Source organism: Schistocerca cancellata, chromosome 4, assembly GCF_023864275.1.
Source record: "Schistocerca cancellata isolate TAMUIC-IGC-003103 chromosome 4, iqSchCanc2.1, whole genome shotgun sequence".
NCBI classification, from domain to species: Eukaryota; Metazoa; Arthropoda; class Insecta; order Orthoptera; family Acrididae; genus Schistocerca; species Schistocerca cancellata.
This window is the reverse complement of record NC_064629.1, coordinates 549,118,404-549,134,945: the sequence shown is the minus strand read 5'-3', so window position 1 is coordinate 549,134,945 and position 16,542 is coordinate 549,118,404. Positions and strand designations below refer to the sequence as shown.

The 16,542-nt window shown below is 37.6% G+C and overlaps 1 protein-coding gene across 2 annotated transcripts in view; it reads right to left on the bottom strand.

Moving 5' to 3' along the window:
* LOC126185149 (putative inactive tyrosine-protein kinase Wsck) overlaps positions 1 to 16,542 on the bottom strand; it is a 197,722-nt gene that overhangs the window by 137,198 nt on the left and 43,982 nt on the right. For both annotated transcript variants that reach the window (XM_049927994.1, XM_049927993.1), the window contains exons 4-5: positions 12,130 to 12,350; positions 7,652 to 7,853 (exon numbers count right to left, since the gene is read on the bottom strand). In XM_049927994.1, coding sequence (XP_049783951.1) covers positions 7,652 to 7,853; positions 12,130 to 12,350 — 423 coding nt within the window. The remainder of the gene's footprint in view (positions 1 to 7,651; positions 7,854 to 12,129; positions 12,351 to 16,542) is intronic.

Genomic DNA, 16,542 nt, shown 5'->3' with positions numbered 1-16,542 from the left:
CTATGCTGTTTGTAGTAGCTTACCCGCACTCCTATTTTTTTTATTCATTATTAAACCTACTCCTGCATTAACCCTATTTGATTTTGTATTTATAACCCTGATGGGAAGATGGATAGAGAGCAAAAAATGCTATTGTGAAAGCGACATTATCTGTCCCTCATAGGGAGGCCCACCTTGCACTTGCTGCTGTAAATGTCAGCAGAATTCTGTAGTTTTTCAGAGGAGAGATTTACACTGACGAAAGAGTTTTCTGTATTGCATCAACAGGAAAATTACTTGTTTACCTTACAAAAGGTGCTAGATGTGAACCAAAACGTACTTTAAGTTGCCAAACAAGTGTCAGGGAATCAGGAAGAGTATGGCGATGGATATCAACCGAAGGGTGTGGGCTTCTGTAGGAAGTGAAAGAGAAACTAGAAGTGCACAACTACATTACAAGTTTGGAGAATGTGACGTCATCTGATATCAGAATGAGATTTCACAATGATCAGGTCGTGCTCCAATATGACAGCTTGTCCTATCATATGTGACTTGTCATAAAGAGGTGCCTTCACAATGACAGAAATGTTATTATATTGGAATGGCAACCTGACTGAGAATATTTTGGCAGAAAAGGTCAGAATAATAAAGGAAAAGGACGCTCCCTATCTACTCGCTGCATGGTTCCTGAGGCAATTCATACCACTTCCAACGAGTTGCTTGAATGTCCAAAGCTATGCGGTAGGAGTTGTGGGCTCAATGCCCAACAGATTTCGGGCTTTTGATTTTATCCATCATGGACTTCGGGCCATTACTGAAGGCGAAAGCAGCTATGTGCAATTCGGAACAGCATTAGCAGACATGTTCTCTTTTCTTTTTTCTCTTAGGCCTTATTTTGTGACAGCTAAGCAGAGCTGCTTCATAAGACACTGTTTTTCCACCAGTGGGAAAACAGCAAAAATGTCAAGCTTCTTGAAAGGTGCTGAAGTTCTCTGGAAATGTTAAGAGTTTCCCCACATGAAAATTACATGATTTTTAGCTTATTTCATTTAAAGGGCTCTCACTGTCCTATTGTCTGAGATTTGCATTCTAATCTATTACTTAATTTTATTATTACATTTTTATTTATGAATGAATTAATATAAATTTTGAAGATCTAAGAAATAAATGGAAATTTTTAATTTTGGAAATACGCAGTTCAACAGTTTACATTTTGAACAAAATCTGAAGTCTTAAACATGGCTGCGAATTGACAATTGTATAAATCTGAAGAGGTTGAAAAAATGAGCCAACCAGTGGCAAACCACAGGTTTATTTAGCCCTTACCTAGGTATCAATATTTCTAAAAATATCTTCTTCAGAAGTAGTGGGGCCTAAAATGTATGTGATCAGTTAAAAAAATTATTTTTTACAAACATAACAAAATATTACTAATAGCAGAAAAATATTTGCGAGGTAAGCAAACTCGCTTGTTACATAACATGGTGGTAAATTACATTAGCTGAACCGAGCGGCTCTTGCCATATATGAAATTGATATAAAAACCAGAAACATGCCATGGCTTAAGACAGAAGCCAGATTGCATTCAGTGCACATCAGAATAAATGCACAAATGTATTCACCCACTGGTAAAGGCTCTTGTCAACATAATATTGTAACAGGCATCAAAGGAGAATATATTTGCATAATCTAAGTATTCACTATGGCAGAGACAAAAGTCAACTGTTTGATGTCTTCCCTCTTGAAGAAACAACTGCAGCGTGTTTGTACCACAAAAATGCAAATGAACTTCTCCTCCGTGACAAGATGAGGTCTCAAACAGGTCTGCGCACCCAAGAGAGGCTCACTGAACTTTACTGGATTGTTCTTCCTCATCCACCCTACAGCCTGGATCTCGCACCGTCTGACTTCCATCTGTGTGGCCCAATGAAGGATGTGGGAAGCAGCACATGGACGATGGGGAGGTTATTGATGCAGCAAGACACAGGCTCCGATGTTGACCAGCAGAGTGGTACCATGCCAGCATACAGGCCCTCCCAGTGAGATGGTATAAGGCTGTTGCATTGAACTAAGCTCATGTTGAAAGATAGGAATTTGTAGCCAAAAGAGTAGGGAATAATATCGTGTATTGGAATCCTCATTCAAAACCAATCTCCTTTCAGGAAAAAATGTGTTCCGTTACTTACTGAATGCCCCTCATATCTTCTAAGATCCTCTAAAAGACATTTTTGGACAGTTTTCTTTCATTAAGACATCCAATTATTTTTCTGTTATCTTTTGCTTGAAATTTTTGCTTTCTCTTTAATAGGTGCCTGGCTTCACATGACGTATTATTTTCTTTTACTTTCTTCATGCTCGTGATATATTTTGCTGTACATGTTCAGTACCTTTGTTATATAGCTACCTTTCTGTCTATGTCTGTATAACATTAATTTTTTAAGGTGTTGAAGTTGTAGCTTCTTAAATCTGGTACACAAATCTAATGTTAAATACATTGATAATATGCAATTCAGACTTCCCTCCTGATGAATCTGTTTCCTTGCAGCACAGTTTTTATTGTTACTCTGCATCTTACAAGTCAATTACTGTCTGATAAAATACATCCAATTCCATTCTGAGTTCAATTTGGTAATTGTGAAGTCCACTTTCTATTTTCTCCTCTTTTCCTTTCTTTCAAAGAATGTGTCATGGACAAAGATGTTGAGCAAGGTAAATTCTACACTCATACACAAAGTTTCCCATTGATGGAGAACAAATTTTCACTCTGCAGTGAAGTGTGCACTGATTTGCTGTCATTTGTCTGTTGCTGTAACCCTGCTCAGAGATCTTCTGCCTCCTTGTCAGAATGTGAACATGCTGGTGCACAGAGCTGAGCGACTTCCTTTGAATATCTTTCATTTACTTTTTAGAACTAGTGCTGCTATTCTGTGTGGGATTCCTTCAATTCCCATAATACTGGCTTAAACTTTTTGTTTAAAATCAATCCTACATCTGAATTTGGTACCTTCTATATTTCTGTAATAAAATACATGCCCCCATTTCAATTTTCCTACTCTTCCATTTTCCACAACAATTATAATACCCCTATCTATCCTTTCATTTTATTTTAGCCAGCACTTCTTACAACTCTGTTAACCTATCCTCACATACTCTACTTTTGCGTCTTATTGTCCTTACATAAAAAGTGGTGGAAGTACGTGGGTTTCTAAGTTCCATGTTACTCTATATTTAGCCCAACTTTGTGTAGGACGGTGTAGGCACAGAAGTAGCAGGGTGTGTCCCATGGCCTGAAGTCACTGCTCGATCAACTTCAGTCCATTACTTCCAATGTTCTTTCACATGGGCTAGAATACCCTATCCTGTGAACTTGCAAAAGGCAGTTGGGTTTACTGACAACCCTACAAATGATACACTAGCCTGCTATAGCTTGAAGAGTTTGGAGAGAGATGTGAACAGTGCTAAACCTACAAATACTTAAGCCATCCTCACACAGGAAAAGGCAGCTAACATTGATGTGGGTGAAGACGGGACACCTGACCTCATGAGAGAGAGTGCCATCAGAGCATGAGATGAGCTGGTTAACGTGATTTGTGCTCTCAGTTCACTCTAGTAGCAGTTGTCTGCTTTATTTGGTTTCACAAGCCACACAGTTTCTTCATGAAAATAGATGTGCACAAAATAGCTGCATAAAATCCATTAGTGATTGTCAAAGGAGAGTGGAGAAAATCATGAAGAAGATTCTGGACTTGTTAAAAGCTTGAACAATGAATTGCTGGTAGAGGAACACTACATAATGCTGTACAATGATCTGAGATGCATACTATTAGAAATTATTCACTAACTCGATTGAATTTTCATTCCATTTTTGGTTTTAAATTGAATATAGTCGAGGTACGACACCTAATGTCAGATTGTGCATCCATAATATCCATATTCTCTATGTTGCATTGAGTACCAAAACTCTGAAATAATGTACTTAGATTTTAAGATTCAACCGAGATTAATTTCATAATTTCATTTGAATGGAAGATGAGTTTTTTTCCAAAGCTACTCACCATTATTCAAAAAGATATTTATTAGCAAGATACAAACATGAGCCCACTCACAAACCCAGAAATAAATATATATATTTTATAGAAAGTTTCACAATAGCAGAAACTTCCACTGTGTAACTTGCATTTACTTTCTGATAGACTGGCAGTCATTTTAAAATTTCTGCCAGCTGGGTAAACATTCCAGTCACTGGCATTTGTGACAAGATTTCAGCAAATACATTATTTACAATAAATACCATTTATAATAAATACCCAATTTTTAAGGTTATTATTTGACACTTAATATGCAAATTGTACCAAAACAATGTGCTTTTGATAGATCACCACTGTGCTGTAGCACTGAAATGGTATACTTCCATAGCACAGAAGTTATAGCACTACAAACATCAACTACATGAAGCCTTTACCTACCAAGGTGTAATTACCTGTATTTTATTATAACAAATCATAGTTACGACAATGGGCTTTTGAAAAATACTCAATTTGCTGATGCTTTGAACCAGGTTATATTCATACTACATACTCCATGTGAAAGAAAACCCACCAAATATGATGTTTAACTCCACAAAATACGGTGGCTCCTATGGTCTGCTTGGGACATAAAACAATGTCGCATCTGGCCACATTTCCCTTCCCAAGGCAAAAATCTGACATGCCAGATCCTTTATTTTACACTCCGCAGTGTAGTGGAACACAGAATTGCACACTATGACATCACCAGCTCCTTATCCAGGTGTGTTTGCATGTCCCGTGATAGGAAGGCTTCTGGGTCAATTCACAGTGGGTGTTAAAACATTCCACAATGCATTTCAAATTTGATATTCACACAGACCATGAATGAAACAACAGAATGGGGCAGAATGGAGGTTTATCATGAAGGATTCTCAAAGACAAAGTTAACATACTCTCACTGCATTCACTCGTGTTATGGTACAGAATTTGGTGTCTTCTTAATCTTTATTATTTGCTTCATTTTCAAGACACATTGTGAAGGTCGTATGAGAACGACATTTTTCCCATGAGTGTTCTTACACAAAATAGGTGAAATACAAAAAAGCAAAATATGGTTTAGGTTTCACAGTACCTGGAAGATGACAAAACCCACACTGTGTACAAGTAACAGCATAAATAGGTGAGACAACTTTCATTACAAATACCTTTCTTAATCATGAAAATTCAGCTCTATATAAGGAAAAAATAGTTTTTTGAGATAATTTGGCATTCAGAAAAAAAGCAAGACAGAGAGGATAAAGTGAAAAAGTGCTATGTATATAGGCTTCTTATTATTGTTTTATTAGCTTGCGTGTATATACACTCTTATTTCCCCCATCAAGCAAATGTTGATGTTTTAAAATGTTAGAATGGAACTTTCACAATTACTTCAGTTCTCGACTACATGAGAAATTTACCACACAACATTTGTGAAGAACATCCATTATGAATTTTACTTTGGTTTATTAACAATTTGGCTATTAACAAACTTTGCTACTATTGCTAGTTCATTCATTTAATTAAAAAAAGTGAAGCACTGAGAAGGGGAGGAGGAGGAGAAATGAATCTTCATGGGTTGAGAGAGTATGCGATACATAACGAAATATTAATGATTACAAAACTGAGTCATGTTTACAAAGAACTTGGCAGTACTGGCCCAATTAACAGTATTGGGCTGCACCCCCATCTCACCTGGAAGCAAGCACTGGTTTGATTGGGAAGAGTGCTGTAACACCATGTACCCTTCGAGGTAAACTGGTACACAACTGTTGTAAATGGTCCTTCATATTTCTGATACTGGCAATGGGATGAAGTTGATGTCCAAACTGGTCCCCCACATGTTCTATCAGTGACGGATCTGGGGATCTTGCTGGCCACAGGTGTACCTCAGCATCATGCAAGAAAGTTCGTAGACGCACATGCCAGGTGCAGGGCAGCACTGTCCTGTTGAATAACGGCACCACAACACTGTACCATTTGAGTTCACTCAATAACTACCAGCTGTGACCAGAAGTCATACTTGATGGCTTTCCACACCATGACGACAGGAATAACACCCTGCAACTCTCCAAAACAGTGAAAGAATACAACCTCCCCCAAGTCGCCACCATACTCTGGTCATCAGGCTAGTGCAGAACTGTGATTTATCGCTGAACATAATTTCATGCCATACATCAATCAGCAGTCCTTGCTTCCTGGTCAAGGTACCACTCCAAACAAAGTCTTTTGTGTTGTGTTGTTAATGGCAGCCTAAAATGCAACTATCTTCCCCTAGTCCTGATGCTACTGCTCTCTCAACAATGGTGTGGGATGACAAATGATGTTCAGAGAGTCCATTACTTGTTTTCAGATGGCAGATTCAGGTGTGAAAGGGTTACTCTCTGTGCTTGGTGCAAAATATGGCAATCCTCACTCATGGTGGACAGGCATGGTCAACTGGAACCTTGAGTATGCCTGCCCTTACATTCCCATGCAGTCCAACATCGGGTCACTGTCACATACAAGGCCCACAAATATCGGGATTGTACAAGTCAATTTTGAACTCCATCAGGTGCTGAGCGCCATCTCACACAAGTATGATACATCTTCACGCCCTTCACACTGATCACTCAATATCTGACTCACTCTCCTTATACACCATACCAGCCCTGGTAACATCACTAAAAACAAACAATACTAATGCATTCTGGTGATCATTCCACCTGTCACTGCGAATTGCAACTCCAATCACTTAAAAATCCACCGATGGTGTAAACAAGTACAAAGTTACGTTGACATCCCACTGTGTCTTCCAGGTGCTTCACTTTTTCTGTCCAACAGTGTATGTTCTTCAAACTTTTTGTATCACGAGTGGTATCTCGCAGCCTGACTTTCCTGGGCTAAAAAAGTAACTAAGTGTTGACTTTCTGTGTAGAGTGAACACATCTCCGTTAATGGTCATAGTCCCTTCTGTTCCCTTGGCGTCTAGTGTGAATCAACCTATAAGCTCACAGCAATCTCAGCACAATCAGTTTGAGTGTTAATTATATGCAAGCACAACCCTAAGGTCTCCAGTCAATATTGTCTTTTAGCAAAACGTCTAGTCTTGTGGGCTTGAGACATCAGCCCCCACACTACACTACACTGTCCACAGTGCACACTAGTGAGCAGTTTCCCACAAAGTGATCAATCAAAACAGTTACCTTATGGGTTCTAATTGCTGCACAAGATGAACAGCTGGACTATACATTGGGATCTAACTTGATTGGTTCATTTAATCTTCATTTAGATATAATCAAAGTCTCTCCTCCCAGCCCTTTGTAGTCACACCTTTGCCACCCTAATGTACATACCAATCTGTTAATTATAAGAAGCAGGCATCAATATACAAAAATCAATAATGTTAATAACCTTTATGCTGACTGATTCCATATCATTACCATATGCTGTGCAAGTGACCTATGGAACATGTAAATAGCAGGAAAATTGTGAATAATTAAAAGTAATATTTGCTATGAAACATTAAAATTAGATTCAAATGGAAATGCAAGGAACCAAGCATACAACAACATTAATATTACAGCACAGGATAACAATAACACATGACTTGGCAGTTAAATGACAACAGTAATAAAGAGGAATCTTACCAGCAACTGAACCTTCTACATTAAGGATCAGAATCCCATTGTGTTGCTCATGTGTTACACGTGCATAAGATGCTCGAGTTGTATCATTTACTGTGCTCAGCACACCAAGGCTTACATGAGTATCCACCAGCTCTGGGATAGGTGGGTTATAATATCCACCATATGTTTTGTTGTCTCCCACAGTGAATTGACTTCTAAATTCCTAAAAATAAAGATGTAATTAAAAAAAATTATGACATAATACAGTAGGGTTAATTAAATTTCAACTTCTTCCTAAAATATTTTGGAAAAATGAACAGAATCGTGCTCCGATGCCAATGTTCAGTGTAGGCAATCAATGTGAAAAAAAATTGAGACAATTTCTAAAGGCATAACAACTGCAAGAACTTGCTGACGTGTTTACATTAGAACAAAAACTTGCACAAGTTTACTTCTGAAAGTCACAAGGGCAAGTCAACTTCAGAAACTTGCCACAAGTTTGCTCTAGAGTTGCGTCGTGACACTGGCAAGTGGAAGTTTACAGTGTCATGCTTAAAACCCAGAGCAGTTGGCACCATTGTTGCAGTATTATACTGAACAAAAATCACAACAAAAAAATTAAGAAATATATGTTCGCACAAAGAAACCGATACAGGTGTGTACATATTTAAGTTATCAAGAAACACTACTGAATGAACTGAAATCAGAGAACTTGTCTCAGATTAAAAACTTTCTTAGAATGTCGTATGCAATTTTCGAAAATCTCTTGTCTATTGTACACTAAAATACAAAAATGCTGCAAACCATGTCACCAAGAGATCACCTTTTAACTACTCTTTGATTTTTGCAAACAGCATTTATTATAAATGTAATTAAGATTTTACAAAAATCAGCTAAAATATAAAGATGTCTCTACTACCATTCTATTTTCCCTTTTGGTAAAACCAAATAATCAGTAAATTCATTTTGCTTCCTTGGCTGGCAGTGGCCAATTATATATGTTTATGGGTACCTATGGTACGTTTGTTTTAGTTAATCTGCCTTCGTGCCATTCTCCTTTTTGACACACGTTTTCATACCAGTACTAAACACACAAAACTTCTGTAAGTTTCTGTAAATTTCCAGCAACTGACAAGTTCTGCATGTACTTGCAACTAGATGCGAGTAACTGTTTCCATTAATTTGCAGATGTTACTTCTGTAAATTGACGAAACTTGAGGATGTTGACTTGCTGGTGGTGTCTGTATGTCAAATAACTAGCTGAAGTTTACCTGCTAGTGGACACACACCTTAATACATGGGATTGTGAATCATCCAGAAGAGAAGATTACAGGTGGAAATCATTTGTAAAGAAATACCACATAGCTGTGATATGAAAGACAACATACATGATTTAAAAAATCTTCAGCCCTAACAGACTAAAATTACATGCAGTTATAAACTAGTTTGTAAGGTGACAAATTTCTTTGGATGCCTCATTGATATTGAGGTCATTAGAGAAACAGTACTATATGTATCTTTGTTTAGATGAGAGTGAGAGGGAATTGTGAACTGCCTATTGAAGGAATCACAGCAGCATTCACATCAAATGGCTTAGGAAACTTAATAAGGGTAGTTAGAGGAGGATTTGAATGTCATTTCTCTGGTGTACAACACTGCTACACTAACTCTCTTGATAAAAATGAGAATAATTCACCAAGAAGTTCATTATGTTGAATACAAAAAAAAGCTATAGGGAAAGATAAAGTAAGATGTGATAGTTATGAATAACTTGCTGAAAGTTCAAGATGATCACGAATCCATTTTCACATTTTTCAGTGACAATCCACGTATCCCCAGGCCGCAGAAATTTTGCACTTGACATATGCATTTCAAGTTGGCAGTGAAACAGGTTGACAAATGAAGAATGAGAAGAGAGAGATACTAGGCATGGGGCGTAAACCAAACCCGGCATGTTATTTGGTGATGGTCGTGACGCCTAAGCTAATGTGTTGTCGGCTTTGTTTGGTGCGAATATAAACAACGTGCGCTCCGTATCGCTCCTGCCGTGTACTTGCATTGTGTTGTGCTTTGTTACGCTGCGGTTTAGAAAATTCTGATACTCGAAAAAAAACTTCCGTTTGCTTAGTGAATCCTTTGCATCAAGACGTGCCACTAGGAGCAAGGCACTGAAGTTACTACCGAGAACTCTTGAGTCTTACGAGCAGGAGAAAGAACACCCAAGTACTAATGGGCAGTCATCAGTTCCTGTCAATAAAGTTGTGGGACGAACATCAAAAGTTCTTGGAATTAGTGCACGGACAGTAGTACTGCAAAAGTTGAAAGATGTAGATGTGAGCTCTAACAATTCAGACCTGTGCGGATCAGGTAATTAATTTTTAGTGAAAGAAGAACAAGCAGCCTCAACCTGTCACCAACTTGGATCCTTTCAAGACTGATCCAATTCACAAGCATATTTATGCTTACTACAGCAGGAAAGAGTATCTCACAACAGCAAAGTTACTATTGCCATTAAAAGAAAGTGAACTTTTCAGGGGTGGAAAAATGTTATTAAAAATTGTGCTGAAAAGTACGGATTTAGTGCTACATGAATGTAAAGTCCTGTTAGAAAAGGTGCACTTGTTGTGGCTTGTGATTTGTGATTGTGGTGACGATCATGAAGCTGAAAAGCTATGAATATTGGTTATTTATTGCACCATCATCATCATTATAAGGCCCAAAGCAAGAAGTTACAATTTCGGATGTTACTTATCTGTAAACTATGTACCATATTGTTTTCAAGATATCAGTCATCATCAAATGCTTATTTTCTGTATTTCTTTGCTCCATTCTCGAAAGTACATGCTTTGCTATGATTATATATAAATTATTATGCAGTTGTTTATTTGCTGTTGTAGCAAGCCAAATAGGAATTCTTATATATACTGTTACTGCTCAGCAGCTTACATTTACGAGATGGATCAGAAAACTGTATCATCTGCTACGTGTGTAGCGGCTGCTGTTGCAACATCGCTGTTACCGTGTTGCCAACTTAACTTGACATAATGCGAAATGTCAAGTGCAATGTTTCATTGGCGCAGGTATAAACAACCTAACAGTAACAAGATGTATCCTGTAAAACAACTGGTTGGCATGGTAGTAAAGACTCTCCAGACTTTCTGGTAATGTGTGGACCTGCTTGCCTGCTTAACTAATGTTCTATTTCAGTTGCCGGTAGCACACTGCACCTGACAGAAAAGGATAAACAAATGGTCTGGCAAAACACTTTGTGCAGTTCAATGGCTGAATGGTACAGAAGCAACTTTTCTACACTACAACAAAATCACGCCCTTATATCCACAAAAATTTCTAATTATTTTGTTGGTGCACTTGCCCCCTACTTAGAAACAAAGAAATTCACTGTCAGGTCAAAATTGCATAACAGGGCTGAAAGCTCCCTGTTTCGGAAGATTTCAGTCTTATACTTAGCAGATTTACCAGCTATTTTTGCATAGGTGTCTGTCCTTTTAGGTTTCCATTGTTTTGTCCACAGGATCTTTCATTGCTGTTCTTGTTATGGAAGAAGAAAGAAAACTATGCATGGACTTGTATCCATACCAGTATACTGTGTAAAAAGTTACTGTCATGTTCAATTATCACTCACCATCCTTTTATTTGGAGGTTCCTTTATTGTCATTGTTTATAATGAGGAAGACAAAAAAATTTGTGTAGGTTTGTCTTGATTTTTTTACTATTTTATTTTATTATAATACACCATGCAAATCAAAACTGTCAGACAGAGTGTCGTCATATTTAATAAATATTGTAACAATTACAAAAACTATCAGTTACTGCTATGTCGGTATGATCTCCCTATGAAACCTGGGCACAGAATAAAGAAACAATAATTATTCTTTCTTTTCTCTTTATTCATACACTGAAATATGTCACTTTTGTAGGTTAACAGAGATTACTATAATAGTGTTCAAAGCACACAACTCAGCATATCTTGAGTTAAAATTTATCTGACCAGAATGTGTCACTGTATAACACAGTCCAGTACACTCTTACACCCTTTAGTGATATGCTATTTCATTACTGTTCAAGAAACATTGTGTATGTCTTTAGGTAAAGTCTGGTAATGATGGTTGTCTTTGTTATAGGGCAATTATTAATTCTACTTTACTTGTGTTTAATTTTGTGACATACTAGGCCAGCTTCCTACACTTTTATCACTTTTTGATTCACTGAGTACCTTATTGTAATACAAGTAGGTCCCATTTGCATTCTTTTGACTAAACAACCACCAAATAATTATTTGAAAAAATCTGTTGAAAATGGTTGCACAGCTGTATCAGTGCAGTAGTGAATGCAAAACAAGAGGATACTGTAATCTGTAAAACAGCAGCCAGTGTGACATTTGACCCACTGTGTATCTCAATGGCAGATGTAAGTATGAGATGAAGATGCTCCACAGGAACTATCAATGCTGACTGAGTTTGCAGTTTTTGTTTGCTGACCTCTGGTTTTAGTTCAGCTGCAATGTAGTAGGGACTGCCATCTTTTTGTGCTTCTTCATACGATTTCAGCAAATTTTCATCAAATGCAAAATTCTTGCCTTCCAAAACAATAATTCTGTATGCTGAAATTGGACCATTTTCACTGAATGCAGGGCTCAGACGAACATTCATTCTACCATTATGACGGCTAATGATTTCTGGAACATCTGGTTCATTAGGCTCTGTAAATAAAGAAAAAATAAATTACACTTGTCCGCAGTTTGAATTTCACATACTGAAACAATTTAATTCAACAATTTAATTCAGTACCAGTGCGTAATAAAAAGTAAGAAGAGGGAGGGAAACTATAATAACATAAAAAGAAAGAAAATTACCTTCATACAATGGCCAAAAACATTAAAGCAAATGTGCAATGATATAGCAAGAGTCCTTGTAATGAATAAGTGCAGAGCCACAAGAACAAGAACAAGAACAAGAAGAAGAAGAACACATGCAGTGAAATTTGACAGCTTGTCTATGTACCAAGTTAATAAGATTACTTTTAAGTTGTGACTAATACTCGTTAGGGTATCTCTTTACGAGTTAAAAATGGTCATATTTCTAGCATGCTCTCCTAACAGCTCAGAAATTTAAGACCAAAACATGGCGAGTAGAAGAGAAAGTGTACTGACTCCATCCACGGTAATGCAGGTAGTGTAGGAAAGGTGGCATGCCCACGAACTACGAGCAGCACTGCCGCTTGAGACTCAAGTTCATGTGTAGTCAGATGGTGTTTATTGCTTTTATCTACACTTATTTTGTGAGTATGTAAAAGGTGTTGGGAGTTAACACTGAAGAGTTGAAGGGTGTGATGATAAACAGGTGTTAAAAATTACAGTTACTCGTATTTACAGAAAAAGAACACAAAATGCCCACATTTTTCATTACGGTGTGCAGATCTGGCTGCTTACATCATGCAGATTTAACTGCAGAGGAACTAAAAGTAAATACTTTTTAGGCCTCCAAAAAGTGAAGCAGAATTTTGAAGGATGAGAGCAATTCCTTGTAAAGACAGAGATCTGACTATCAATAGTTTTGTATGCGATTCACATTTCAATGAGGAAAAACATCAGCAGACTGTTTTAAAATTGATAAATAAGTTGAAATTCCTTGACAATGGTGGCCTCTTAAACAAGGAGCGGTTCCTCATTTATTTCCCAGTTTACTGAAATATCTCTGAAAATATTACACAAAATAAAATCGTCAGTAAAACACTGGCAAAAGAGAAGCTTCAAAAAGAAGGCAGTAAACAACATGTAGTTGTGGTGTCTGCCAGTACTACTTCTGTCAAGGAAAATTAAGGGAACGGAGCAGTACAGGACAGAGCAGTAATTATGTTAACAACAATATCAAAGAGCAAGAAACTGGATACTTTGCATTTACCTAATAAATTAAGAACAGTGAATGCCGAAATAAATCTCCTGCAAAAGCAGCTCTGGGATGAAAAGTGTAAGATGTCTCATTCAAATGTCCTAGAGCACTGTAAACTCCGTAAGAAACAAGAAATCATGGTCAACGCTATGTTAAAGAAATGCCAATTGGAAAACAACAAGGAAATGCGGTATGACGACGAATTTCTTCTGGGCAGTGTGCTCTTAAGTAGCCCAAAGGATACAGATGATGTCTGAAGTACAGATTGTTGCAACTACCTTCTGAAACAAGTCCCCAAAATATAGTAAATGATCTCAAATGCTCATGTGGAACTAACACAAACTCTTTGGAAGCAAGTAAGAATTATTTAGAGGAAGAACAAAATGAAAAAAAGGCATGCTGAGTTTTGATGAAGTTAAGCTCCAAGAAAAACTACATTTCAATAACACTTTACTGAAAGTTGATGGTTTCGTCAATTTATGGGAATATATTCCAGACAAATGTAATAATGACCTTGCAGATCATGTTCTGGTATTAATGTTTGTTGCTCTGCTGCATGACGAGATTCAACCCATTGCTGTGTATACAAGTTGCAACGCCACTCCTGGTGAAGTCTTGCATATATTGAATCAAGTAATTAACCAGTTAGAGCAAACTGGAACGAAACTTATTGCATTTGCTACCTGTTGTAGTCAACCAAATGAAAAGATCTGGCAATGTCTAGGAATTCATGGCATAAAAAACAGTTGCCTACTCACTATCAAATCCAGTTGACAAAACCAATAGATATGAGCATTTTCACATGCTATTCAGGTCATAGAGTGCATAAGAAACAGTTAATGTAATAAACTGGAGTACTTTTTAAAGATGACATCATCAACCGCAATTTTTACCGACAAGTTACTTCCCCAGAATTCACTGGATTGAACATTTGCCACAAGTTAACTTACACTCATTTGGATCCAAAGTCATTTCAATGAATGGACATAAGATTAGCCCTGCTGCAACTCAGTAGCCAATGGCATAAAATTCTTCAAGGAATTTAAAGCAATATGATTCAAAGATAGTGAATCAAGGGGATAATTCATTAGATATATGAACAAGTTGGAGCATGCACTTTCATTTTCGTAATGGTGTGTTGTATACAAAAATGCAGAGGCTCACAAAACGTTACTGAAATGGAGAAGCATTCTCACCAATAAAAGCAGCAGCTTTGCTTCCAAAAGAACTCTACAACTTCTAAGACTAACAATTGGCAGTACCTTTGAAATATCTCTACACTTATGGAAAAAAAGGTCTCAGCTATTTCCTGACAGCAACATAATTTCTGTATCATAGGGTCTTTGAGATACAATAATGATCCATCAGTAATATACTCCTCATCTTGTGCAAATTACAGTGTGTTTTCACTCCTGTAAAAGTTTCATTATCTTCCTGTGGAAACTGTGAACATAAATGTAAATTTTTGTTGACATCATATATAAGCCAAATGCAGATGTTAGATATTAGCAACAGAAGAACCAAGACAGTTTGGAACAGTAAAACATAATTAAGAAAATGCTGTGTGTTCCACATAACTTCACAGAGGCTCAATCCAATCCACAGCATAAATTTCATGAATGGACGAGTCCAACTTTTTCTTCTACTCGCTATGACCAAAAAATAAAGAAACTCCAAACAAGATTCCCAACATTAAACCAAAAACACCTTGTTGTGAATCAGGAATAGTGTTGCCAGTGAAGGATTTTGTGCACAAACTGATCTCTCAATTAAGTTCCATAAATTTTCAATGGGATTCATGGTGCACAATTTGGATGGCCAAATCATTTACGTGAACTGTCCAGAATGTTCTTCAAACTTATCGTGAACAACTGTGGCCCGATGACGTCGAGCATTGTCATCCATAAAAATTCCATCATTGAATGGCTGCAGATGGTCTCCAAGTAGCCAAACATAACCATTTCCAGTCAATGATCCATGTAAACACAGCTCTCCCTATTATGGAGCCACCATCAGCTTGCACCGGGCCTTGTTGACAACCTGAGTCCAAGGCTTCCTGAGGTCTGTTCAGACTTGAACCCAAACATCAGCTTTTACAAACAAACTGAAACTCACCTGACCAGGCCACACATTTCCAGTCTTGTAGGGACCAACCAATGTGGTCATGAGCCCAGAAGAGGCGCTGCAGGCGATGTTGTGCTGTTAGCAAAGGCACTCTTGCTGGCCATCTGCTGCCATAGCCCATTAATGTCAAATTTCACTGCACTGTCCTAACAGATACATTTGCAGTACATCCTACATTGATTTATACAGTTATTTCATGCAGTGTTGCTTGTATGTTAGCACTGACAACTCTATACAGACGGTGCTGCTCTCTGTCATTAAGTGACGGCCATTGGCCACTGCATTGTCCATGACGAGAAATAATGCCTGAAATTTGGTACACACTCTTGACATTGTGGATCTCTGAATACTGTATTCCCTAATGATTTCCAAAATGGAATGTCCCATGACTATAGCTCCAACTATCAACTGCATTCAAAGTCTGTTAATGTCTATAGTGTAGCCCTAAGCACATCAGAAACCTTTGCACATGAATCACTTGAGCACTAATAACAGCTTCACCAAAGGACTGCCCTTTTATACCTTGTCTATGCAATACTACCACCGCGTGAATATATGCGTATTGTATGACTTGTTTGATCTACTAACTACACTCTGATTTCCAGAATGAATTTTCACTCTGCAGCAGAGTGAGCACTGATTTGAAACTTCATGGCAGATTAATGGTTGGAAGACAGGAGATGAGGAACTGGTGCACGTAAAGTTGTGAGGGCAGGTTGCAAGTTGCACTTGGTTAGCTCAGTTGGTACAGCACTCTCCCATGAAACGCAAAGGTCTCAGGTTTCAATCCTAGTACAGTGCATATTTTTAATCTACTCTAGGATCATTTTGAGGGTCTACTTTAGTGACTCACATCATCAAAGTCAGAAAAGGAACTCT